General features: G+C 40.6%; 1 protein-coding gene across 3 annotated transcripts in view; it reads right to left on the reverse strand.

Annotated features, from left to right (window-relative positions):
* Positions 1 to 6,232: 6,232 nt before the first annotated feature.
* The window catches only part of Ahcyl1 (adenosylhomocysteinase like 1), a 33,982-nt gene continuing 12,502 nt past the window's right edge, over positions 6,233 to 27,712 (reverse strand). For 2 of the 3 annotated variants that reach the window (XM_031375143.1, XM_031375144.1), the window contains exons 2-17: positions 20,826 to 20,937; positions 18,121 to 18,264; positions 17,098 to 17,198; positions 16,575 to 16,677; positions 15,150 to 15,244; positions 14,243 to 14,349; positions 13,305 to 13,421; positions 12,996 to 13,059; positions 12,187 to 12,275; positions 11,741 to 11,811; positions 11,317 to 11,411; positions 11,134 to 11,232; positions 10,710 to 10,778; positions 10,220 to 10,298; positions 8,619 to 8,739; positions 6,233 to 8,220 (exon numbers count right to left, since the gene is read on the reverse strand). In XM_031375143.1, the coding sequence (XP_031231003.1) occupies positions 8,214 to 8,220; positions 8,619 to 8,739; positions 10,220 to 10,298; positions 10,710 to 10,778; positions 11,134 to 11,232; positions 11,317 to 11,411; positions 11,741 to 11,811; positions 12,187 to 12,275; positions 12,996 to 13,059; positions 13,305 to 13,421; positions 14,243 to 14,349; positions 15,150 to 15,244; positions 16,575 to 16,677; positions 17,098 to 17,198; positions 18,121 to 18,264; positions 20,826 to 20,937 (1,473 nt within the window). In that variant the 3' untranslated portion in view covers positions 6,233 to 8,213. Of the gene's footprint in view, positions 8,221 to 8,614; positions 8,740 to 10,219; positions 10,299 to 10,709; positions 10,779 to 11,133; positions 11,233 to 11,316; positions 11,412 to 11,740; positions 11,812 to 12,186; positions 12,276 to 12,995; positions 13,060 to 13,304; positions 13,422 to 14,242; positions 14,350 to 15,149; positions 15,245 to 16,574; positions 16,678 to 17,097; positions 17,199 to 18,120; positions 18,265 to 20,825; positions 20,938 to 27,712 lie in introns of those variants that run through there. The other variant, XM_031375145.1, reaches the window with a different exon arrangement.

The following is a 27,712-nucleotide window of genomic DNA, read 5'->3' on the forward strand; positions in this document are numbered from 1 at the left end:
TTTTGAGAGAGTAATGATATGAAGAGGAGAAAGCCCATCCAGGATAACGGTCTGAGGGTATTCTTCTTTGGTGCTTTGTGTTCTTATCTGGTGATCACTTGTACTTGCCTACTGTGGTTCCAAAAATGTTTTAAAAATTACGTATGCTTAGTGTGTGTGTAATAGCATGCTCATGGAGGTCAGTTGACAACTCAGGAGAGTTGGTTCTCTCCTACCACAAGGGTTCTAGCAACTCAAGTCATTAGACCTGGGGCCAGCCATCTTGTCCCCCCCCCCTTTTTTTTTCACCAGACAGGGTTTCTCTGTGTAGCCCTGGATGACCTGAAACTCACTTGTAGACCACACTGGCCTTGAATTCAGAGATCTGCCTGCGAGTAGAGGCATGTGATATCACACCCAATTGACAAATGTCTTTTGATAGAGAACAATTTTACAGGATGGTGCATACAACCAATGGAGGCCTTGTGAAGGAAGCGGCAGAGTGGGAGGATGCTGGCTTTATTTGTTTGTTTTTTTTTCAGAGGATTGGTTATAGTAGCAAATAAAATTCCATCCCTAAGTACCTGAGAAAATGGTCTTGGGATCTCCTGGGGTCATTCTCATAGCGTAAGTCCTTTTAGATTAAGTGGTCTCTGATTTAGTATCTGTGACTATGTTAGTAAGCCAGACCATTTGGAATAGAAATGAACAAAAATTATTTTGTTTAGCTGTCTAGAGACACTGTAGGATTAGGGTGGGTAAGCTTTGCTTGGAAAAAAATATGTCTAAAGAGACTACTTTTATGTTTGCAAGAATTTCAAGTAAAAAGAGCCAGATGTGGATGTTGGTGGCAAATCCAGCAACTAGCCAGACTTTTGCCTAAGGCTTTTGTGAAGCATTGTTATTATTATTTTATAATTTACTTTTCTCCCCATTCTGTGACAAAATACCAGGCAGAAGCAACATAAGGATTCCCACTCATGGCTTCAGTCCAACACCATTGGCATCTTGTCTGAACACAGGATAGAGAAGTGCCTGTTATCTTAGCAAATTACCCAGAGACTTGCCTGCAGTGACCCACAGACAACAGCTAGAGCTCATGCCCCAAAGGTTTCACAATCTCCCAACACAGAGCTATCAGCTGGAGACCAAGTGTTTGGACACACAAGGCTATGGGGAAAGTCCAAACTGTAGCAGGTGAGGAGGATGTGAATAGTATTATTCCATCATTTGTTAGGGGGAATTAGGATAACATGATTTAGAAAGAGGTTAGTGCGGGGTGAAGTGGGTTAGGATTGGCCTGCAACAGCAAAGCCAGTTAAGAAAAACTATTAACAAGAAAACCTTCAAGAGGTCTCCAGGCAGAAGCCTTTAATCATATTACTTACCTGATAATTGGCTTCTACAGTCCCTTTTGAAGAGAAGCCTTCCCTAGGGTTGCAGGACTAGTTAGGGTAGTCTGTCATCTTTGTTTTGCTGTGAGCCCTTGAGAGTCACAGTAGTGGGAGCAACAAGGCTGGGATACCCTTCCACTCAGAGTAGAGCTCATCAGAGGATGAGCCTTCACATTTTGTTTTGCTTCTGTATTTTTTTATGTGTGAGTGCTCTGTCTGTATGTACTCTTGCATTCCAGAAGAGGGCATCCGATTCTATTACATAGATGGTTGTGAGCCACCATGTAGTTACTGCGAATTGAACTCAGGACCTTTTCAAGAGCAGTCAATGCTCTTAACCACTGATCAGTCTCACCTAGATCCTTCACATTTTTAACAGGCTTGTAGCTCTTAGGACTAAGTAGAAATTCCTCATGTCTCAGAAGCTGATAAGATTTCTAGAAACAAAACAATTTGTATAGTACCTCACAAGGACCATTTTAAGGAATCAGGAACTCTTCATACCCAGAGAAGGCATATGGATGAGCAGTTTTAGTCAGGATTGAGTTCTCTGAAATAACTTGGGCAGGATGTTTTATGTCTATGATTAGCATTTTTTTGTTTTTTGTTTTGTTTTGTTGTTGTTGTTTTGAGACAGGGTTTCTCTGTGTAGCCCTGGCTGTCCTAGAACTCACTCTGTAGACCAGGCTGGCCTCAAACTCAGAAATCCACCTGCCTCTGCCTCCCAAGTGCTGGGATTAAAAGCATGTGTCGCCACTGCCTGACCCAATTAGCATTTTTGATGTTATCCATATTACATAAAAGTAATTGGTGATTCTCAGTAGAGAAGAGACCTGTTAGGTGCCGTGAGCCTGCCCCAGCCTGTAGGGGAACGGGACTGGGTGGAACACAGCATCAGATAAAGGTGAAAGACTGATGATCCCTGGCCTTATAATCTTATTGTTTGTGCTTTAATAAGTACTGTTATTTTTTTTTAAAGATTTATGTATTTTATATGTATGAGTACATTGTAGCTGTACAGATGGCTGTGAGCCATCATGTGTATGGCTGCTGGGAATTGAACTCAGGACCTCTGCCAGCCTCACTTTATTTGGCCCCACTTGCTCTGGTGTAATTCATTGTAGCTGTCTTTAGACACACCAGAAGAGGGCGTCAGATCTCATTATGGGTGGTTGTGAGCCACCATGTGATTGCTGCGATCCAAACTCAGGACCTTCGGAAGAGCAGTCAGTGCTCTTACCTGCTGGTTTCTTTTCTCTTAGTATTTGTGCTTTAAAAAGGCTGGTTTCGTGGGGCAGTGGTGGTCCACGCCTTTAATTCCAGCAGTTGAGAGGCAGAGGCAGGTAGATTTCTGAGTTGGAGGCCAGCCTGGTCTACAGAGTGAGTTCCAGGGCAGCCAGGGCATACAGAGAAACCCTGTCTCGAAAACAAACAAACAAACAAACAAACAAACAAACAAGGAGACTGGTTTCTTTCTCTGTAACTTTCTCTTACTATTTTGTGGTTTTAAGCACTGGTTTCTTTTCCCTCTTGCTGGCCAGGAGAGAGGTTTGGAACTCATTAACTCTTCATGAACCAGAGAAAAAAAGAATTAAAATCTTTTACACAGGCAATACACACACACACACACACACACACACACACACACACACACACACACACCCCCTTGTTGGGCTGGACCACTTGTCTCATCAACTCCACAAGTGTTCATGCATATTTACATATATACACACATACATACACACACACATATACATACATACACACACACATATACATACATACATACATACATACATTTGGTGGATTGGGCAGAGTCCCCCAAGCCACACACATACATTTGGTGGGTGGATGGGCCACAGCCCCAAATGCCACACTGTAGTCCTTCTCTCTGGCCTTCTTACACCTTCTGAGACAAAAGTTCTTTACAAAGTTACCTCATAGATAAAATGATAAAGGGGGAAATTACAAGAGGTTGATAGTTAAGTTCAAAGTAGTGTTTCATTCTATAAGCTCATTATAAGTTCAAAGCAATAGTTTCCCATAACTTCCCTTTATCATAGTACATACTTGTGGTTTTGTCCTTGGATCCGACATAGAATGTTTTTTCTTGATCACAAATTCGTCCCAAACCTATTTCTCTCTTTAGTGTTATTATGAAAGCTCACTGTATTCCTTATTATCAGGAATCATTAGACTATGTAGTAATGACACAAAAAGGCATACCAGCTGCAAGCAACAATCAATCCTGAGATGAAGTCTCTGGGAACGATACCTCTCAGAGCTCACCCATCATATCTATCAAAGATACCTAGGAAAGTTATTTTCTAGGAAATATCTAGGAAAGTCACCTGCTAGCCTTAGCGCCTCCTAGATGGCTCTGACAGTTGAGTATTTCACTGTAAAGGAAGGCCTATTACTGCTCCACAGGGCCTTGGTAACTCAAAGTAAAGAATGACCCCTTTATCTCAGGTAGGGTAACAAGCCTGTAGTCCCACTAATTGGAAGGCTGGGGCAGGACAGTGAGTTCAAGGCCAGCATGGACTATAGAAGAGACTGTATTCCATATCATAAGTAATGACCAGGAGGTAAGTATAGCTTTGGGTTGGTGGGATGTGGGTGAAGGCCATCTGCCAATCCTTACTCTGGTATGTACTCACTTGGACTGGAGTCAAGTCCTCCTGCAATATTGTGTTACTAAATGAAATAGTTTTTGTCATTTGAATAGTTCAAGAAAGTCCCTTGCCAAGTAGGGAACTCATGGCATCCCTCTTGAAGCAAGAGTAATCTTTTTTTTTTTTTTTTTAAATAGTCTCTGTTTGCATGTGTTTATGTGTATGTGTGTGCAGGTACCTGCAGAAACCAGAAGAGGGCATTGGATCACGAGAACTAAAAATTACAGGTAAGCTGGTTTTCCATGTGTGTCCCTCATATTTTATAAAGCTCCTACAATTAATAAACCATTCTTACTCAATCAGCTCATCTCTTAAATCATGTCAATTGTTCCTACACATGTAAGCTAATCAAGTGTTGTGCTGGGCAGGCATGAGGTGGACAGATCTAAGATCTGGCAGACTCTAAGAACTGGGAGTTAGGTCCCAAGTGAGTCTGACATCTTGTTAGGCCTCATCCTCCAGTCAGAGCTGGTCTTTCACTTCTAGGCATCCTTGTATTTGATGCGAAGTCTGAACCTTCAGAGGCTGTCCCAAAGTTGATTTAGAGCCTTTTCAAGTAGAAGTGGATGGATGCTACAGCCTGAAGGCAGGTGAACAAACTGCCTAGGACGTTTGCTACAGCCCACTGTTATAGTTTGGGGGTTGGTAGTCTTAGTTGCCTCTTAGCAACTAAGGTGAACGAGGCTTTAAATTAGGGAAGCTCAGGAGATAGGTTTTAATTGGGACCTGTAATTATTCTTTGCATCTCTTTTGAAGAAAGAGTATCTATCCAAAGCCTATGTTATCTGTACACTTTGGAAATGCCCAATGTTTAGTTTTGCAGGCTCACAGATGGAGAGCAACTGGTTTCAGGATGAATTATGTCTTATTACCATATTGAATCTGACAAGCCTCTAGATTTAGACTTTTGAGCTGGTGCTGGAGTTAAGACTTTTGGAACTACGAGATTATTTTCTAGATTAAAGAACCAACCAAACCTATGGATTTTGGAGGCTGGGGCAGAATGCTGTGGCCTGAATGTACTCCTTTTAATTCATCCAGTTGAAACTGATTCACCAATATGATATTACATATGTGGCTTTTTATTACATCATTTGAATGGACTAGGAGAAAGTGTTAGGTCTTGTTTGGATTCTCATTGTGACAATGCTGAGAGGGACCATTTTGGAAATAGAGAATAGTCTGTAATCATCAGTTTGCTGATTACTTCATCCTGGACATTTCAGTTTCCAGAAATGTGAGAGCAAATTTCTATTCTCTATAGAATGCCCAGCTTCACAAACTGGTTTATGTGTGCACACATACAGGCCTATTTATATGAATATGTGTGCATTTATTGACCAGAGAATAATCCTAGGAGTCATTATTAGGTACAGAATTCTCCTCTTTCAAGATAGGGCAGCTCACAGACCTGGAGCTCCCCAATTAGGCTAGAGTGCCTAGCCAGTGAGTGCCAGGAATTCTCCTTGTCTGTCTCCCCAATGCTGGGATTATAAGTGCCAACACACCCCACATTTTTTACTTGGGTTTTGGGAAAGAAATCTATTTCCTCATTCTTGCAAGGCAAGAACTTATCAATTGAGACATCAATGCTCTTTTCAGCAGCAAGAATTACGACAGACATCCATATGCATTACTCAGCTTTCCATCACTATGAAAATACCCAAAATAATTAACTTACAGAGATAAAAATTTTTTGGCTTATAGTGCTAAAGGCAGGTTTCAGTCCATGACTGACTGGCCACATTGCTTTGGGGTCTATGTAAGGCAGAACAATAGAGCAAAAATTCAAGGTGGAAACAAAACTGCTCGTCTCACTAGGTAGGTCAGTGGGTGATGGCATACCATTCTTTCCAAGGGCAAACTTCTAGTGACCTAACACCTTCCACTAGGTCCTGACTCCTAAAGGTTCCAGTGTACTGCTCAACAGTGACATCAGATTTTAGGAGGATATTCAATATTCATATCATAGCAACTTAAGACATTAATTAATGATAGTAGGGTGCACTGGTTTAATGCTATAGTCCCAGCTACTGGGAAGACTGAGTCAGGATGACTTGATCCAAGAAGTCTGAGGCCAGCTTACATAAGACATACCTTGTCTTCAAATGGCTTATCTCATCCTAGGAAACAGGGTCTAATGAAGTTTTGCTATTTAACCAAAAAAGACACAAGACTACCAAATGTCATATCATCTTTAATTGATTTTAATGATTATTGCTCATCTGCAAGGATTAATATTGCATTCATTAAAAATCATTCAACACAAAAATGAATATTTTCCTCCCAAGTTGGTCTCCAAATGTTCCCTCTGATGCCAGACATTTTTCAGTGTCCTTTGTTACATGGCTTGACAGAGACTAGCCCTTACCTATTATTCCTATGGACACAGTAATAGATAGAGGACCAGAGGGCAGATTAGAGGGCAGCAGGAACTTGGCCCCTTCCCTTCAGTAGGGCTGACCAGATGGATACACTGCTGTTAGCCAAGATAAGTCCCTACTGAATGTGGTGTTCTGACTGGATGGTTAAGTGCCCTAGGAAAGGGGTCTTCAAATGTTAGCATCTATAGAGAAGAAAGCATGATCACATTGGCAAGGAGCAGGAAGGGACTGAGTATGGAGAAATGGGAGATGTAGGGGAAAGAAGTTTTGGCAAGATAATTGTTCCCTGCAAGGAAGGTGCAGGGTAGAAGCTTTCCTTTCCTGTTTTTGTGTTTTTAATGCCTGTTTCTCTGATCAGCGGAAAGAGAGAAGTAAACATTTCTAGTACCTATCATTAACACATAACCCATCTTTGAAGGATCACAAGCTAGAACACGCTGAGGACTTAAAATCCTGGATAATTATATACTTAAAGCTTGTGAGCACGAAGCTCGTTTGACCATGCAGAGATACTGGCAAGCGGGGTGCACGGCCTGGGAAAAAGTCTCTCTAATTTTTAGAGGGCCTCTTGGAATTCTCTTAGAGCATGAATCAGAATGTACTTTTCCAAGTCTTCTTTAAGATCTCAGTTTATAATTTTTATTTTCTATTTTTGTGGCAAGTGTCAATCAAAAGTGGCACCATGTCTATAAAACTAACACCAGACAAGGTCTACAGATTATACAGTTGTATTTGTTTCACCTTGGCCCAATTTATCATTCTTTCTTCCATCTATACAGACTTCCCTTCAAATAGTTTAGGTTGCAGAAGCACAGCTGCCCACAAGTTTGCTCTTAAAGGATAAACCCTAAAGACAGGGCTCAGTGTTTTATACTGAGTAATGGCTCAGGAAATCAGCCGTCAGCATAAGCTGCGTGAGGCAGAGCTGAGAAATTTTGCTTATGGCTCCAGTTCACTGACGCTATAAACTATGAGCTGGAAACACCCGAGTCTGAGACTAGTATTTTTCTAGCCTCAACTCTTCACACTTTGCTTCAAAGGTTCAAAAGAGATATTGGTAACTAACCATCTGAGCTGTTCCTCAGGGGGTAACAATAATTTTTTTTCCTTAATTAAAAGAAATATAACAGAAATAAATGCTAAGGGACAAAATTCAACTTGATAGAATGCAGTTTAGTTAAAACTAGAACAATGAGAGAGACTGGTGAAAGGGCTGAACTACAAACCCAAGTGAACCTACTGAGTTTAAGCAACACATCTCTGCCAGACATGCCACCTTACACAGGAAACAGGGCTTGGAGTGTCTACGGGAAGTTGACATGCACCACCTACATCTAACCTACCTGGCTGGGAAGTACCATCCTGGCTCCTCTGCAGAAGTGAAAGAGCTCTAGTTCCAGCAGCTAGGAACAGGCTCCTTTAAGGCAATTCAGACACTGTAGACTGTCCCACATAGCAGAAGATGCTGTAGCATTTTCTGTTAATAAGGTAACTAAATACGATCAAGTCCCCAGAAATGGTTAAAGAATCGACTTTCTGGAGTGCAGAGTTAACACCTTTTAGTGACTAGGGTGAGAAACCTTTGACCTCAGCTTCACCTAAAGAGCCATGGAGCAAGTTCCTGTGTGGTCTGCAAAACTCAAATGATGAGATGAGAAAACAAAAATGTAATTATAGAAAAAAATCAAAAGGAAAGTAATATGAAGAAAATAAAAGTTATCTTAAAAAATACTCTATCAGAGTTGCGTGGTTCATGTGGCCTGGTCATTGTAATGCGTCCATTAGTATCTGAAAGAGAGAGACGGGCCTGTAAACATGCCTTCTGAGACCAGCATCCTCCCAGCTTCCTCTTAGCCCAGACTGGGGGTTCTTTTGTGGGTTCCTTCTGGGGTGAGGCTCACCTTCAAAAACCTTAAGATACTTAGTTCTTTCTTTACATTTACTGGTGGATACACATTTTCTCTGACTACCTTGTTAATCTGGTTTTCTGCAGAGCTGGGGATTGAACCTCACTACACTAGGCAAGCATTCAATACTGAGCAGCTTAGTCATTGCCCTGCTAACCTGCAGTGGTGGCTTTATACTCTTAAATATCAGACATGGCACTTATCTTTCCTAAAGAAACTTGGCTAAAGTGGTTGGCCTAATACTGGGGGAGGGCTTTTCATTGTTCTCTTTTGAGTCACCTGTAATAATTAGGTTTGAATGGCCCATTCTTGTTGAGTCCCAGATACTTGGCTTGGTCATCTGTCAGCTCTGTCAGGTGGGCATCAAATGATGGCAGGTGCAAGCTGGCAACATATTCATCTGGGAGGAGAGAAGTGGTAAGGGCAGTAGACTCGTCAGACATGCCTTTAGGTACAGCCTTCCTTCTATTTTCACTTCTTAAAACTATTCGGGAAGAGAAGAGGAATGGAACAAGCCTGATAGAACCCACAACTTGAAATAGCTACCTAATTAAGAAAGCTTTCAAAGCTGTACTTCTGGGAAATTATTTCTTTTAAGCACATATACTAGGCAAACAGAGGGCCATGTACCAGGTTGGCGAATGGGTGCCTTGTACTTCCCCCTCAGATTTTGGTTTTACTTGAGTAGTTGCCATGGGTAACCATGTCATATACTATACCCAGATTCCTGTGGCAACCTCTTTAACTATTATTAAACTATCATCAAATCATGAACCATAAAAATGAATCCAATAGGCTTAAAAGAGCTTCCTGTCACCGACATTTATTTAACAGAGGATCCCTAAAGCCACCTATCTTAGACTGATGGATTTCTAAGATACATATTTAGTATTGTTCCTTAACTTATGAATATAATTTCTTAAAACAACAACAAAAAACACTACATAGTAGAGACATGACTCAGCAGTTAAAAGCACTGGCTGTTCTTTTAGAAGACCCACGTTTGATTTCCAGCATCCCTGTGGCAGCTCAAACCATTTATAAATCCAGTTCCAGCCATTTTGATACCCTCTTCTGGTTTTGACAGGCAACAGGAATGCCTGTGGTCACGTATATATGTATGTAAAACACTCATACACATAAAGAAATACACAACAACAAAATATCCAAAAGCAATATAAAATAAGTTAAGAAAATTTTATGTGTATGCACGCTGTTTTCCTGTATGTATACACTTGGACCACATCTGTGCCTGGTGCTCTCTGAGTCCAGAAGAAGTCATAGAGTTCCTTACCCAGTACAAAATGGTTGTGAGACAGTAAACGGCTGCTGGGACCTGAGCCTGGGTCCTCTGCAAAAGTAGTAAGTACTCTTAACTACTAGCATCTCCCCAATATGCAAATTGTTTTTAAGTGTAAAGCCAGGCATGTGAACTGGCTTAAGTATGGGGTGGGTGCCAGTATGTAAAAAGCAAAGGACAAGACAGGCTTTATGCCACATGAGCAAAGTGTAAGTAGTTCTATGAGGCACATAGGCTGGGATGGAGGTGATCTGCCAATCCAGACATTGGATGGATAGTACAACTTGCTTCTGTCTCTCTCACTTTGGTCTACACTGTGCTTACTTGCACTGGGAAGTATGGTGAGTTTTGGAAGGAGCTTGAGAATTAAGAGCATCTTCTTATTTAGCTTGGATTCTTACTATAATTCTGTAATTACAAAGTACTACTCTTACACTACTTCTCACAGAAATGGAGGCTCATGATGCTAATAGAGTGTCTCCTGAGCCCCGGCAGTACAAGAGTAACCAGAGCCGACTCTACAGCTAGTGCTTTAGGAAAGTCATTTTATAAAACCATGCAGGCTTCAGTATTCACTCACCCATTTTCTTAGGAAGCAAGTACACATCCTGTTTGTAGCGTCCCTCTGGTGCATTATAAAGTTCTATCAGTGCCAACGCCTAAGGTAAGACAGAGGGCAGGAGAACAAAGCATTTCTTAGACAAGGACATAAAATAAAACTAGATTTAAGAGCACTTTAGGATAAGCATGACTGATTGGTCATCTGAGTGCACCCAGGATTCTGACCTGAGATAAAGGCTAGATGATATAAGAGAAAGTGATGTTTTTGTTTAGTTTCAAACAAAAGAACAAACTAAATATAACTAAGCTGGAACACTATAATTTCAGCTGAGCGCAATTCAGAGACACAATCACATATCTTCAAAGGAAAAATGTGAATTTCAACAACTTAGGACATGGAAAAGGTAATAGGTCAGTAAGAACAGAGAGTAAAAGTCATCAGAGCCCTTATCTGTGTGTGCCCACATCTCCCATCTCAGTGGATGAAAACCAGGCATCTTGCCACATACCTGTGTTGTAGCCGTGATGGAAAGAACAAAGGTAGGAACTGTGGAGCAGCTCAAATTGAGTAAACGACCCTGGGAAGAGAAAAGACAGGATGAGCCATGCCTTTTCCCAGATTCTAATGGCACCAAAGTCTTTCCAACAGGAAAGACTTTACACCTCTCTGCACTCCACTTAGATCAGGGCTGTAGGTTTTACCCTCTTTACAAATCATCGTGAAGGCTGAAATTGGCTAAGGGCTGGAAATAGTGCATGTACTTAACAAAAAGGAGGTTTTCTTGGTGTGCTTTTCTTTTAGGGGACAGACAACTGGGAAAATACATCTTTTATCCAAAGACAGAATTCACCAGAACGTAGAACTAGTATTTGCACTCCTTCCCTTTCCTTACTCATGCATCTAACACATGCCTGCAGTCGGCGGTGTGTTACCTCTGCAAGAAGGACAACCCGTTTGCCATCAGGCCAGATGACATGGTCCACCTGAGAACGTACGCGCTCCCACGTGAGCTCTGGAGTGCGGAGGCTGGTCTGGAAGGAAGAACAGACAGCTGGTTGTGGCTCTAGTGAAATAAATGCAAAGGAAGGCCTAGCTGTAATGGAGAGAAACCTTACCACATCGATTTCCGTGTTGGAATGGCCCATATTGCATACAATGCAACTATTTTTCATTCGGTCCAAGTGCTCCCGTGTCACTACATTCTTATTTCCTAAAAATAAAGAAGAGTGTCTGAAGAAAAAGAGATGCTGGGCAACAAGAATACTAACTTGGAAGGTACTTGCTAACCATTAAAGATCTCGTGCACATTGTGAGAAAGATGTGCACAGAAAATGCTTGAGCTCAATTATTTGGCCTTAAGACTGAGTAATATGAAAAATCACCATGGTAAAAAGCTCTTTTGGAAAATGCTAAAAGTTCTGAGAACTCACTCTAAGTCTAACACTGAGCACACCGAGAAGGTCTCACCTTCTGTGTCACTTCTGAGATTTAGCCTGGGAGTTAGCAAAGTTCCCCATGCACCAAAGCACTGCTGCTCACCTGTGCAAGTTATTACAACATCCACCTGCCGGATGACTTCATTTAGCTTCACCACCCTGAACCCATCCATGCTGCAAGAAAAGAATGCCACACTATAAGCAAAGCAAAATGTGTTGTGTGTCTCACACTGACAAATCATTCTGAAATGGCCACAAAATTAGACAACAAAATCCCCTTCTCAAGTAAAAGCTAATGCTCCATCCCAGAAATGGTAAATGATGAGCTATAGTGAACTACAGACTGGCTTCTGCCGAGCCCCACAAGACTACTCAGGAAGAGAAAATGCCAAGAGGTCCCATAAATGGCTTAGAGTGAAGGGAATAAAGTATCTTACTCTCTTTTCCTGGAATATTTCTACAAAAACAACAGAGTGGATCAGCCACCAGCTCTCAGAAATACAAAGCATGGATATCAAACCTAACAGTGTTATCAGTACTCCACCTTACCAGGCCTGCAGAGCACAGATGGGGTCAATTTCTGTGATGTAGACAATTGCTCCAAGGGCCTTGAGGGCAGCACAGCAGCCCTTTCCTACCTGCAGGATATAGGAAAGTCCAAGTTGCCAGGTCTAAGAAGACATGCACGATCATTGGGGCAGACAAGCTTTTGAGAAGGTGGGAATTAGCTTCTTTAAATCAGTCATCATCCAGTGAACACTCCAGCCCAGCTGGGGCAGAAAGAAACCCACACAAGGCTTCGAACCTCAATTAGAGATAACTTAGCAGACAAGTCACAACAAGAGGTGGGAAGAGGGAGGCTTTGGGTCAGAGTTACCATTACGAAAACAAGATCAAACATGAACAACTGATTTACTCCATAAAAACCTGGTAAAACTCACTTCCAATGTGTGTACTCAATACCCAGCAGCCCAAGAACTTCAGTGAACCACTGCTGAAGACAATGAAACTTCCTAGGGCCTAGTCCAGTTTAAAGATATTCAACTATAATGTTATTTCAGTTTCTGCATTACAATGCAAGTCATAAGATGGGGATAAAATGTTACTTATTCACTTGAATTTTATTTTATAAAAGGTTTTAAGTTGGAGGCAGTAATGCTGACATCAATTAATAAGATAAACTGGTAAAATATGAAAATTTAATACATTCTGCCTTTAATTCATGAATATAAAAAGGACTTTTGCCACTATTTCCAAGCACAGCATCAAAAAACATTCATCAGTGTTTCTAGACTGTCTCTATCCCATGTTTCTCTAAAGCCCTTCTAATAAGACAGAGACAAGAGCCAACTATTTACCTCACCATAGCCACACACCACCACCTGTTTCCCACCAAACATCACATCCGTGGTCCTCTTCAGGCTGTGGAAACAGACAAGGGCTCATCTCAAACATCACTTACAACTCAGTCCCTTTATACCAAATTCAAGGGTAGGGCAGTGTCCAGGAGAAATTCAATTGAAAGCTGGCTGAGATCAGTGTGAAATGGGCCCCTTTAATAACATGTAAAGGAGGAAGACTACAAGGGCAAGCTATAGGTATCAGACTAATACGTCAAACAAATATCACTAGTCCCTGCAAGTCTGAATGTATACATTTCAACATACCCATCCAAAATGGATTCTCGGCAGCAGTACAAGTTATCAAACTTCTGTTTGGTAACAGAATCATTGACATTCATGGCTGGAACACAGAGCTTCCCAGCTTTGGAGAGCTGATACAGCCTAAAAGGGAGAAGAAGCCACAAAACAAACACACAACTAGTTAGGTGATAAACAATAAACAGCGCAAGTCTGCCCTGCCTCTTGGCACTCCATGCTGCCCTCCTTAGTTATTTATGCCCAGAAGTTCTTTGGAAACGTGACTATTTTCTAGTCATCTCTCCTCAACTCATTTCCTTCTATTTTCTCCTTTAATTTTGGAAGAAAAAAAAAATTTCAGTTGAAGTAATTTACTGCTCTTCCGCAAAGGGAGTATTATATATAACCTTAGGGCAGCATTGTTCTGACTTTAAATACTCATGTCTACTTTGGGTAAACAAAGATGACAATAGTTGTGATGTGGTTTACTGAGTCTGTGAGAGCAATCGCATACACTGTGCCCTGTAGAGCAATACTCCTAGATACCATTTAGTTATTTTCCCCAAGCCAAGAGTATAACTCCAGTTTTACTTTTTGTTGCATCACCTGTAGTTTTCAATAGACTTTTCCCTCCATATTTGAAATATAAAAATTATAATACAACATTGAGCACAAGTTTCCCAAGATACACTCCTCTCTACACCCTTACCCCCAAATACTGTTAATTACTCAGTGGAGCAAACGGGAGAGATAAGAACATGTGAATTAGAATTTGAAAAAAAAAATTCCTTCAAAATTCCTTCTATGGTCACTTTGATTTTGCAAAAGTAAAAACTCAGTTTTATCTAATGAAGACAATCCCACTTGGTTATTTTAAGTCTGAAACACAGCCCTAAAGTCTAGGAGAGACCAGAAGAATTTGATGAGGCAAGGACACAAGGGGCAGCTACTCCAGAATCTGTTACCTGTGAACACCAGTCACGCTCTCTTCCACAATGCCTCGGATCTTCTTAAACACGTTTGGATACTTCTTATAAACCCAGTGGGTTAAGTCTCCCCCATCATCCAGGATCTACAGAACAGCCAGAAGACTTCTATGGGCATTCAGGCTGCTAGAGCTAGGGGGAACTTTGAGCCCATTTTCTACACTAGTGAGAGAGCCCTGGATATTTTGAAAGAGCACTTCTTAACGCTCTGCAGAATAGGCTTAGACAGTGGAAATATAGTTAAATCTGTTGGTGTAAAATGGTTAAAAGAATTCCTAAGTGAGTTCTAGGCTACAGTGGAAAGCTCTTTTTTTGAGACTGGATCTTGCTATGTGGCTCAGGCTAGTCTAAAATTCCTGAGTTCGAGGATTCCTCCTGCTTCTGCCTCTCAAATGCTGGGCTTACAGGCATGCGCCATGCCCAGCTACAGTAAATAAGTATTACAAATCATGGGCTCATTTTCAGTCTAGTTGAAATATACGGCTCCTTTGAATGCAAAAGGAGAAGTGGAGCAGGAAGGAAAGAAATAAGACTCCTACTCCAAAGAGGGACCACATCATTTCCTTCTGTTTATTCTGCTGTGTTTGAGCCATGTGTCCATCTCAGCTCACCCTTCCCCCACCTTTCTATTCACTTCTCAGAGCTTGCTTTCTTTCTTTTCTTTTCTTTCCAGCCTTCCTTTCTTATTGGTACTAGTGACTGAATCCAGGGCCTTGTGCATCTTAGATCCATACTCAGTAGGTATTGTGCTACGAACACTTTAGCAATATAGCCATATAAGCAATATAAGACCAAACATACAAAAATATATTTAGGGAACCATGCTTTAAGGGAGAAAAGGAAATAAATCCATAGTAAAAAATATGGAATGGACATGAATGATTACCATATTAGCCTGCCACCCATCCATGTTGACACAGCGGTCAATGCACCACCAGAAATCATCTTCTGACTCGCCCTTCCAAGCAAACACTGCAACTCCTATGGAGAAAGAAATAAATCAGTTAATATTGCTTCTGATGTGCACATCAGTATCAGCTTCTGAGAGCCATATGAAGAATGAAAGGGAAAAGAATTCTGAAGAGGGAAAAATTAAAGAGTAAAAGTCAAAATAATACTTTTTAGTTCAGAAATTACTTTAGTTAAGAAATTAAGAAATTTCTGTTTTAAAAATATCTTAGAGTCATAAAATATTACTGTCTTTAGGCCAATTTTATACTTTACACTGCATCTTAAGGAGGCAAAGTGAAGTATGTAAAACAAAGCTCCTAGAGCACTGTACTCAACAGAGTCTCAGAATAATTAAAAATGCAATTCTAGGAAATGAAGACGTCAAGTCATGTGGCCAGGCCATATGAATGAATGATGTGGTCACTTTCCAGTGACATCATAAATTACTTCTGAAGATGGAATATTTCTGTTATAAAAAATGTGTACATACTAACGTTTGGTTTACCAATGAAATGCATAAAGAGAAGCTTGTAAACCTTTTTAATTTCTTAAATCTTCTACAATAAACAGTTATTAGAAAAGAAACAAAGTCTATTCTGTAGCTTTCTCAAGATCCTAGAGAGTGGAAGGTCCTCAGACCAACTTCAAGGTGATGTGCTTTTGAACATTTTGATTTAATAAAAATTATTTTATTTTTAATTAAAAGTTATAGCACATATATTTTAGTGTACTACAAAATACCAAATAATCCATTAACCATCAATACAAAAGACACTACTTACAGTGTTCTCTCAAAATTGATAAGACTTTTGGGGAGAAGAGAGCAGCTGAGCTCACATTTACTGTTCTTCCTTCATCCATTCAACATTAGAATTGAGTATTTTCTTTAAACTTTTCTTAAAAATTTATTTATTTATTATGTATACAGCATTCTGCCTACATGTATGCTTGCGAGCCAGAAGAGGGCACCAGATCTTATTATAGGTGGCTGTGAGCCACCATGTGGTTGCTGGGAATTGAACTCAGGGCCTTTGGAAGAGCAGCCAGTGCTCTAAACCTCTGAGCCATCTCTCCAGCCCTAGAATTGAGTATTTTCTTAGGTGTTTGTTTTTGTTTTAAAGTATACCTTGGTTCTAGTATAAATTTCTTCCTGTTCTCTTCATCCCTGTCATGATAATGGGGACTGAACTCACTGTTGCACTGCATGCCAGGGAAATACTCCACCATTAAGCTTTATATTCTGGCTCTGTTGTTTAAAGACTGCCCAAGTTTATAGTCCCCAGATATACAAGGTATATGACAATTTGTTGCGTTGTATTTAACTACTTGAGGGGCAAAACTGGTAAAAAATGGAACCTACCAGCCTCAGCCAGTGCTGCAGCTACTTCATTCTGAGTTGAATAGATGTTGCAGGCAGACCAGCGGCACTGAGCCCCCAGGGCACAAAGTGTCTCAATCAATACCTACGATGTACAGAAAGATGGGTGAGGAAAGTGGGGCTACACAGGAACAGAGGACAAGTGTCAGCAAGAGGACAGCATCTGTAACATCAACGCGCTGACCCGGCACTGAGAAGCACACAAGGTACAAGTCAGCTGTGTGGCATATAGTCACTCATCTATGCCTCAAAGATACATTCCTAAAAGTCGTCAAACATTTTACACCCTCCTAAGTCAGCTAGGTAGGAAGAAAAGGCATGTTCCTTCATCTGTCTGTCTGTCTGTCCTTGAACTCACTCTGTACAGCAGGCTGGCCTCCGGCTCACCGAGATTCATCTGCCTCTTTGCAGACTTTGCAGACTGCCTGGGATGGCATGTTTATTTTTAATAAAGTTTTCTTCCCCGTATATCAGAAGTCCCTCTATTTTCTTCCAACAAACTCACCGCTGTCTGGGCCGTGATGTGTGTACAGCCCACTATTTTAGCACCAGCCAAAGGCTTCTCTCCCTGAGCACGTTTCCTGAGTGAAATCAGAGCAGACATGTCTGTGGAAGAACAGAGGATCTGAGCCAGGTCCACACTACCAACACCATTCGCTCCTGCCCAGCCAAGCCATGTTAGGTCTGCTGACCCTGGTGAAATGGGGTAGAAAATGCCAAGCGTATTTCCCTGATGACTAGAAGTTTCACCAGTGGAGTAACTGGAGGTTATGATGTAAGCACAACTGGCAGTTCTTGCTTCTGCTTTATGTATACAAAGACCTGAGCAGAGAATGAATTTAACGTCCAAAACTGGCCAAAGTGGACAGACTTGTGTATGTCTTCATCGGTCCAGGAGGAATGACTTTGAACTCAGTGGAAGACATTTCTATTTTCTCTGTTATCTTATCTGAGCCTGTCAAGCTTGAAACACACCTTCAACATGAAAAAACAAAAACAAAAACAAAAAAACAAAAGACAAAAGAACAGAGACCCGTGGAGTAGTGTAGAGGAGGAGAGAAACTAAGATGCAGCTTGCAGTCACCTGCATTCCGCACGCACCAGCTGAGGGTGTCTAGGACTTAATGAGCCCTCAGGCTACCACCACCTTAGCTTAGAAACCTGTCACATCAGCTGCTTCTGGGAATTCTGGGTCTCTGATATTGGCAGCTAGAAAAATATTCCACACAACTAACCACTATGTTATGATCCAACACTTGCTGACTATGCACTGTAGACCTGTGAGTATGATGTCATGAAGAGAAGGGAAACCACTCTGTAATTACCATACACTGGGAATAGGAAAAAAAACAAACAAATAAAAAAACAAAAAACCAAAACATAAAAAAGAATCCTAAGGCTCAGTTCCCATATAGAGAGAAGTGTTTAGCCAAAGTGTGAGAAACTCTTTTCCAGGACACTTAAATTGCCCAGGTCTTGATAAGAGTGCAAAGGGTGCTTCTGGCCCTCCACTCCCTCCCTCCTTTACCTTGCTCTGCAATCTCAATCTCCCGGCGTCCAAACTCTGCCTGCTTGATGTTCTTCACACAGAAATTGCTGCTCCCCTTCGAGTTGGTTTGCTGCTTCTCTCGGGGGGAAACCTCATCATCAGAGCTATCTGTATAGGATGCAGCTAGAGACAGCAAAAAAACAGGGAGAGAAAAACGTCATTGGCCCAAACTCCACTGAGTGCAGTTCCCACGGGACTGTTATTTAAGTGAAGCGAACACTTTTAATTGCAGGTCCCTTTTACGTCATCAGTTCTGCTCCTCCAGGCTCTAACAGCTGGTGTGAATGAAACTCTATCTCTTAACACTGCAGCTCTTTCACTCACCCTATGATACTTCACCAGCAGTGTGTGTGATAGAGAAGTATGGAGCCTAATCCTGTACCACCTGTGGTGATCTTTCATTAGTTACTTGGCTCCTCTGGACTGTAACCAGACTCTACAAGAATGGAGTAACAGTGATAAGGAATGCCATTTCTATAGATCACTGGTTCTCAACTTACACATCTATCAGAATGACCTGCTTGTTAAAGTACAGATTGCTAGGTTTCTGGCCAAAGTTAGCATTTGGCAGGTCTTGGGAGGTATTCAAGGTGGCATTTCCAACAAGTTTCCAAGTACTGTTTCTGAGAACCAGTAATATAAATCAAATAAATATAGATAAAAGCAATTCCTAAGGGATTTTATACCAGGCTGTGCTCAAGGAATACAGAAAAGGACAGAAAACAAGCAGATCTTTCTCACAGCTATGGGAAAAAAAATCTGTCAAGAAGATAAATCTGAGATAAAAACCACAAAAAATTTAAATCCATCCTTCAGATGAATATGCATTACTTTTCCAGTCTCTCCTTTCCTCTCTGAACTGGACATTTCCCTGGTCACTGCACCATGGCTTTCTTATTGACTCCCACAGGTATGTCCTCAGTCAACAGACACACCAGGAAAGGTCACCTTTTCCACTCTAACAATTCAGCTCTAGTCTAGGCTTTACATGTTCTAATGGGTTGCTGTAAGATGACCATCCAAGACCTTTAAGAACTTTACTTCCTCCATCTCTGTTTTCCTTCCAGAACTCAATCTTCCCACATGAAATTCCCCTCTCTGTTTACCTATAAGTGCCCTGCTCATCTCACAATAATTTAGTTTGTCGCTTCAGGTATCTTTTTATTTTTGTTAGACATCCTATTTGGGATTGTTTCTTGCATGTTCCAGCCCCACAGAATCTTTATCACCATTTCTTTCAGTTTACCCTGCATACCTACATTTGTTCTTGTTTGCCTATCCTGCCTATACTGGTTATCAGTGTCACACAGAAGAGATACAATTTTCTTTGATAATTTTTTATTTTTACATTCCTTAAACCTCACAACCAGTCCTTGAAGTTTAATAAAACAATGCAAATAACACTGGTAAGAAACAATGAAGGGCTTTTCATACAAATCCTCATTAACATTAACAGCAATCTGGACTCAGGCAAGCCTTTTAATCTTTTAACTATTTCTTTTGTTGAATGATGGAGTTGTATTAGATGCTTCTAAATGTTTTCTTTAGTTTCTTTTCTATGATTCAGAAGCTTTTTTGAGTGCATGTCTGTGCACAGGAGGTCAGAGAGGTCAACCTTAGTTCATCTCAGGGGCCACAGGGGTCCATCACTGGGAACTGGAGCTCACTGATTATGCTAGGACAGGCGCTAGACAGCCAGTCAATCTAGAAATCTGCCTGTTTTCCTAGTACTGGGATTACAAGAATGTATCACCCCACCCAGTTATTTTTTCTTTTTTTCATTATTAATTTTTTATTCGGTATTTTCTTTATTTACATTTCAAATGTTTTCCCACTTCCGGGTCTCCCCTTCGGAACCCCCCCTATCCCACCCCTCACTGCCTCTATGAGGGTGCTCCCCTACCCACTCACCCACTCCTGTCTTTCCACCCTGGCATTCCCTTACACTGAGGCATCAAACACCCTCAGGCCCAAAGGTCTCTCCTCCCACTGATGTCCAACAAGGCCATCTTCTGCCACATATGCGGCCAGCGCCATGGGTCCCTCCATGTGTGCTCTTTGGTTGCCTACCCAGCTTTTTATGTGGATTGAACTCAGGTCTGAGTCATCTCAGCCTCTAAACAGCTTTCCAGTTACTTCCTAATACCTTCCCTGCAGCTGAGATAGGCACAATTTAACCAGAACAAAGACTTGACTTACTACAGATGGCTAAAACAAGAGCGTAGGAAAACAGCTGGAGTCACATTACAATACTTTGTATCTTCCCATTTCAGAAATTAACAGGCAAAGACATGTTAACATAAAGGGTAATCTTGTAAATAAAAGGAAAGAAAAATACAAATTTTATTGTCATAGTTCAAGCTGTCTTAGCAACAAAAAACATGGATGGAAGGATATGTTTTATGCAAATAACTTATGTTTAAAAGTATATTTCTTTTTAAATGCCAGTTCTGAAAGCAAAAATACCACTGATTCTCCCCACTTGCAAATGTGGATATAGGAACTTCCCAGTGCCACTAACTAGGCAATGGTCACAGACCACACAGAAAACAGCCTGGAAAGGACATCTCAGCAAAAGCATCCTCGGGTACAAGGCTTACTGAGAACGAGCCTCACATTCTAAGTATTAGCACAGAGCGCCAGTGAACAAGACAGGACAGAGGGGACATGAAAGTCACACCTACCTGAACTGTAGCTGTCTGTGGAGGATTGTGAGATAGAGCGAGACAAAGATCTCCGGCCAGTCTTAGTAGGAAATTTGGTGAACTCTTGCATGTCATCAGCAAACTGGATTTGCTACAAGAGAAAGGTAAAAAGCTGAAAACTTAGTACAAGGGAACTGTATGGATCATATTTATCACATGCATGTACCAGGGAAAACACAAGAAGTCAGAAGGCAAATTGTGGGAGTCTGTTCTCTCCCTTCAGCATGAGAGTCCTGGAGATAGAACTTACTTGTCAGCCTTGGAGGCAGGCATCTTCACCCTTGGAACCATCTTGCTGTACTAAACACTTCCTTTTCCAAAGCCATATTCTAACTTTCCTAAAACTCAGCATTACCATGTGGTTCTTACTATGGCAATAACTCTCACTTGGAGGGTGAGGAAGAGGCTGCTGTCTGAACTCTTTTAAAACTACTGTCTTGGGCTGGAGAGATGGCTCAGCAGTTAAGAGCACTGACTGCTTTCCCAGAGTTCCTGAGTTTAATTCCCAGCAACTACAACCATCTGTAATGGAATCTGATGCCCTCTTCTGGTATGTCTGATGACAGAGACAGTGTACTCATATAAATAAATCTTTAAAAAACAACAACAACAAACCTACTATCTCTTTCCAGTTATTTCAGGAAGACCTAGGTTGGAAGGGGAAGAGGGTAATTCTGAAAAGCCATTTATTTTAGTAACTATCCAATTTTACTAAATTTCCTTCATCTCATTAAGTTTCTCCCTTCTCTTTTATCTAACTTTTACACACAAACACTAAACTCTTTGTCCTTTCACCCAATTCTATCAGAAAACAGATATAATCTCATATCTGGTTTTGTATTTTCTTCAAGAACACTCTCTTGTAGCATATTCTTTTTTTTTTAATTTGGCTGTGCCTTTTCTTTTGAATAGGATGTCTAGCAATGGCAAAAACACATTACAGCCCAGCAATGTCATCTGTAGTTCATAAAACCAGTGTAGTATCCCTAGAGTTTTGTAGCACCAGTAAAAATTTAAAATATCAGGGTTGGAGAGATGGCTCAGCGGGTAAGAGCACTGACTGCTCTTCCGAAGGTCGTAAGTTCAAATCCCAGCAACCATATGGTGGCTCACAGCCACTTGTAATGAGATCTGACGCCCTCTTCTGGTGTGTCTGAAGACAGCTACAGTGTACTTATTTATAATAATAAATAAATATTTGGGCAGGAGGGAGCAGTGGTCCTAAATTAAATTCCCAACAACCACACGAAGGCTCACAACCATCTGTACAGCTACAGTGTACTCATATACATAAAATAAATAAATAAACCTTTAAAAAAATTAAAACATCAGAGTGTACAGATGAAAGAGAAGTTTTAAAACAAACACCAAATTCTCCATTAATTAAATTTTAACTAATCAGGATGAATCTAAAAGAAGAAAATAATGACAAGTTTTAAAGGTCTTTGTAGGTAGAATAAATCAGAACTAGGTATTTGCACAATATATTTTTTTAATGACAAGATCTTTTAAAAGACCTAGGCTAGCTCAGAACTCACAATTCTCCTGTATCAGTCTATTAGCTTGAGTGTTAGGGCTATATGTATGTGTCACCGAATCTACATGGTAGAATACTTGGACCACTGGCTTTAATAAATTAAAAATAATTTGCAATCAGTATTATTTATAAACAAAGTAATGTGTGAAAATATGGAATTAAATGGCTTAAGCCAGTGGTTCTGAACCTTCCTTTTTTTAAAAAAAATTTATTTATTATAATTAAGTACACTGTAGCTGTCTTCAGATGCACCAGAAGAGGGCGTCAAATCTCATTATGGGTGGTTGTAAGCCACCATGTGGTTGCTGGGATTTGAACTCTGGACCTTCGGAAGAGCAGTCAGTGCTCTTACCTGCTGAGCCATCTCTCCAGCCCCACCTTCTTACTTTTTTGACCCTATAATATAGTTCCTCATTTGTGGTAACCCCCAAGCATAAAATTATGATCATTAAGCAAGTAATTTTGGATACAGAAGTTTGACAAATAGGTCTAAACGCACAGGTTGAGAATCAGTTGCTTAAACCTTTCCTCTAGAACTCTCACATTACTTCTGATGACCTTTCTATAAAATTTGAGATAAAGCTCACATTCCTGAAAAAGAAGAGTACAAATTGAGAACCTGGATTCAGATTCAGAACTCTGAAAAGGTTCCTATGGAGAAACAAATTATGTCATTAGCAAATAGTATCTATGGAACTGTATTCTATCATAGGTGAAAAGTTTTCCTGCATAATACAAATGGCCCAGTCATCAACACTTTGAAGCTAGAAAGAGTAAATCAGGAACTGGGGCAATAGTTCAGTGGTAAAAGCACTGGATGCTTTCCCAGAGGACCTGGGTTCTATGCCCAGGCCCCATATGGCAGCTCATAACTGTCTGTAACTCCAGCCTAAGATGACCTGACTCCCTTCTCTGGCCTTTGAAGGTACTGAACTCATGTTGTGCACATACATGCAGACAGGCAAATCATTCATACACACAATATAATAAATTTTAAAATGTAAACTCCACATTAGCTACAGCTGCACAATCTTCCTTTTCCAACACAGACATCCTCTGCTGGGGTAGCACTGCAGTAAGAACCAAGCTTTGGTTTGTAGCTTTGCATAGGCAGTTAGTATGAACAAATGAAAAACAGAACTGGTAGGACTCTACAGTCATAGAGTAGCAAACAAGAGGACACTGGCTTGTATTTTGAACTTCCTATCTAGCATGGTTCCCACTAAGGACAAATGCAGAGAACAGAATCAAATAGCACACCAGAGACAGAAATCTGGGTATTTAGAACTCATCTTGGTTCACCATCTAACTGTGGAAGTTTTTTCTTCAGGCAACTCTGACACAGAAAGGGAGATCCTGTTTTATCAAGTCTGAAAAGACACTGAAGGCATAAAGAAGAATTGCATACCCTCAGAGCAAGTCAGGAAGGGCTTCACACATGCAGGAAGGTATTTAATAAACATCTGCAGAATAAGTGAACCTTTAAAACTCCTTTCTTGTACATTAGGTCAAGCTTCAAAGATAAGTGACAATCACAACTCAAACTCAGCCACATATATCATTTCAGAATGATTAACAAATATCATCATGAAGTCCAAGATATTTCTTTTACTTTAAATGCTAAAACTTTAAGTACTTCAAATGCATAGCTGCTTTTCAAAAAGAAAAACAAAAAACTAAATCCTTCTAAATAGGATTTCCAATTACATGTTCACTACTTCCTCAGTAGGCAAGATGTATATCAAGGATGACCAAAGCAATTAATTTCAACATAATATGCAGTTAACTTTGGCAGTGGAAAAAGTATAGTCAAGAGCCCATGAGTGGCTAGTAACAGCTTCCAGAGGCAGCACTTCCTCCACCAGGCTCCTGCTGCCGGCATGGGCAGCCTGTTCGGAAGTGCTCCCTTCTCCTGGCTGTTAGATTCCCTCTCCTCCTCCTCTTCTTTTTTTTTCTCAAAAGGTTCTGGGCATGATTCCAGATACCACCTACATTGTGGTGAGGTGGGGGAAGGCACTTCAGTAACACTTGCAGATTTTTAGATAAAAAACAGAGAAGCAGTTGTATCAAGCTAGAGATATTTCTTCAGCAACCTGAGATTAATAGACATAATCTCTCCTTGCATTAATAAAGCTTATCAGCAGTCTAAAGCTTAGCAAAATCTTTCCCATCTAAAAATAGTAGGCTATGGCAAGTAGCTTACTACTATGTGCAGTGCTCCTAACACCCCATCTCTCAAATAATGGATCTCGTCCACATTTGAAGTAGGCAGTGTTAACTCAAGTAATAGCATAGTGGATAGCTGTCTGTAAGGTGGTCCAGCAGCACACAGATGAACGATCGATCTCCTGTCGTTTCTGCTACACTGAACTACAAGCTGAGGAGACTTGTCTCTCGGCAGCTGTTACAGAATGCTGTGGCTCTGCCAGTTTTCTCCAGGAGTCTAACTCTACAGGTTCTTTCCAGCTAGCAGCTGTTTCTCCCTTGGTGGAAAGAATCTTCACATGCTGTTCACCTTTATGCTGTAAATAAGGATACTGCCAAAACCAACTTCTGGTTTCTAGTGAAACCAGATCTAATAGCAGCTTTCTGTTTGGGTTAAACTCAGTGTAGTTAAGTGGAAAAATATGGTCATTTGGATAAAAGAAAACCCAAAGACAACTGCAAAAGCATGGCTTGTTTTTACTTCTTTTTTTTGTTTTGGTTTTTTTTTGTTTGTTTGTTTTTTTTTTTTTTTGTTTTCTGAGACAGGGTTTCTCTGTGTAGCCCTGGCTGTCCTGGAACTCACTCTGTAGACCAGGCTGGCCTCGAACTCAGAAATCCGCCTGCCTCTGCCTCCCAAGTGCTGGGATTAAAGGCGTGTGCCACCACTGCCCGTTGTTTTACTTCTTATTGTAATGATTTCCTCCAACTATTAGGTTTTCATTGGGGTGCTTTAGCATAAGGTAGTAAGTACAGGGAAGAAAGGAGGAAATGTAGACAAAGTACCCAAAATACCGCTGGCCTCCACTCTTAGATTGACAGCATATCCGAGGAAGGATAAGCTACCTCACCATTCTCCCATGAGCACATCAAACACATGTCTACTTGCTGCATCTGAAGGCCAGCATAGGATATATGTATCAGTATAGTGTGCTATGTTATAGCACAACTTATGATGGTTGGACTGACTTCCCTGTAACACTGAGGCTCATTAGGAAAAGTTTGACCTGATAATTTGGGTTCATTATGGTGGGTGTAGTGACAGAGTGATCTACAAGATGGTATAGTACTTACCAAGACAAAGGGAACACAGGCAACCCCAAAAAGTTATAAACTTCAAAAGAAAAATAATTGTAATTATTTGTTTAATTGATCTTAATACTTTTTACTACCCAAAGTTGAGTTTACTTCTGAAAATGTATGATCTACAGCCTCAGAAGTAAATAGCTCAGCTTCCTCCTTCCCATATCTAATTCAAAATTTCCTTCTCTCTATCCAATTAGAGGAAATTAAAAGCTACTAAAACACTATTATGACCCTATGGATAAGTGACAATGATAGGACAATATACAGTGTGCATTATATTCTTTTAGTCAACATATTCACTTTGCACTAAGTATTTCATCCTATGAAAGCACTAAGGCTCTCTACAGTCTGTGTAATGTGCTTCGACTCTCCATGCAATAGTAACAGATGGCTTAGCCATCAACTGTCACCATTCCTCTAGGAACACGGTGACTAGCATAACACACACAAACATGGAAGTCTATTTGTTCTATCTTTAAAATCTAATTAAATTTCAGGCCAGTTTAAAGTGTTATTTTAAAGCAGCTTTTCAAATAGTTTAGTACATATGACTTGGGTCTATGCCTTATCCAGATATTGTTTAATGTGGGCCCTCCAAAAATTAGAGGTTAGGCCAGACATCTTATTAACTTTGTTATTTCACATACCTATCTAACTAACAGCTTCTAATTTCCTCAGGAAGGTTTTCTCCTAAGGGTGAAGAACTAGACTCAAAGGTAAACAGCAAGTACTAGGAAAACAAATCATTAAGAAAGCATACCTTAGATGCGCATAGAAGGGCCAGTCTTTCTAACTACTGAGATTATCTGAGGGTGCAGTATCCCTCTTTTGGTTTTCTGAGGCATTTAAAAAAAAATTGTCCCATTGCTTTCTGTGCATACTGTGCACAGAATTTTGCTGTTTAGAAATTATGGGTAGCATATTCCTTAGATATTAGCATTGAGTCAAAAAGACTATCAGAAACAGAAAATTTAACAAGGACAATTACTAAGATGTATATTAAAACACTGTCTAAGGTTCCTACATCTTTTCTAAATCCCTTCTCCATACATCTTTCAGCTAATTATTCCTTTTAAGACTCTACTCCCAGCCATTACCTTCTCAGAGGATAGCAAAGAAGTCAAAACAGTTAGTCTCCCTCCCCAATACAGCATCTCCTTTTGCTTCTTAGCAGAGATCAGCCTGACTCCCATTTTAAATGTATCCCCTTCAAAAAACAATACCAATATTGTCAAACAAGAAAAACCCAAGTCTACTATCTTTTTCTTCAGCTAGATAAAAATAGTTTCCTAAAGGAGGAGTAGAGAGATGGCTCCACGGTCAAGAGCACTGAGTACTCTTCTGGAAGTCCTGAGTTCAATTCCTAGCACCCATATGGTGACTCATAACCATCTGCAATGGAATCTGATTCCCTTTTCTGGTATTCATGAAAACAACACTCATATACATAAAATAAATAAATAAATAAAAGGGGGAGCCTTTTCTTTCCAATAACTTGTCCTCACACACATACATCAGAGAATACGAATGGAAAAGGGATCATTTTTGAGCTACAGAGCCAAACTAGGCACCTTCAGCCTCTTTCGTTTTCTGAGACCCAGCAGGTTTTGGCTGTTCTGTCTTCCCTCTGTCTCAAGTTTCTTAAGTTCTCAGTCTCCCCAGATGGGGCCTGAGCTTCCAGGAGGGAGTGGGTGGGTAGGCTGACTAATCACAACACACAGATCCTCCCTCCACTGTATCCTTTTATGTCACCAATAACACACTACTAGAATCCAATTCCACAGCCAGACAAATTATGCCTTTCAAAATGAGACTCAATGTGATAATGTGTCAAGGCAGGTGTTAGTGTGAGGAAAAACGAGGTACTCTCAGGCCCATAGAGCTGAATCACTGAAACCATGAGAGACAACACTTGAAAACTTCCCAAAGCACAAGTGGTGTTACCATCAGCCACTATCCCTTTTCTTCAAGAGACAACTCTTCACTGGCTTCTACTGTCTCCCTTAGAGTTGCAGTCAACCAAGCAGCTGCCAACCACAGG

Source organism: Mastomys coucha, unplaced genomic scaffold (assembly GCF_008632895.1).
Source record: "Mastomys coucha isolate ucsf_1 unplaced genomic scaffold, UCSF_Mcou_1 pScaffold16, whole genome shotgun sequence".
Lineage (NCBI taxonomy): Eukaryota > Metazoa > Chordata > Mammalia > Rodentia > Muridae > Mastomys > Mastomys coucha.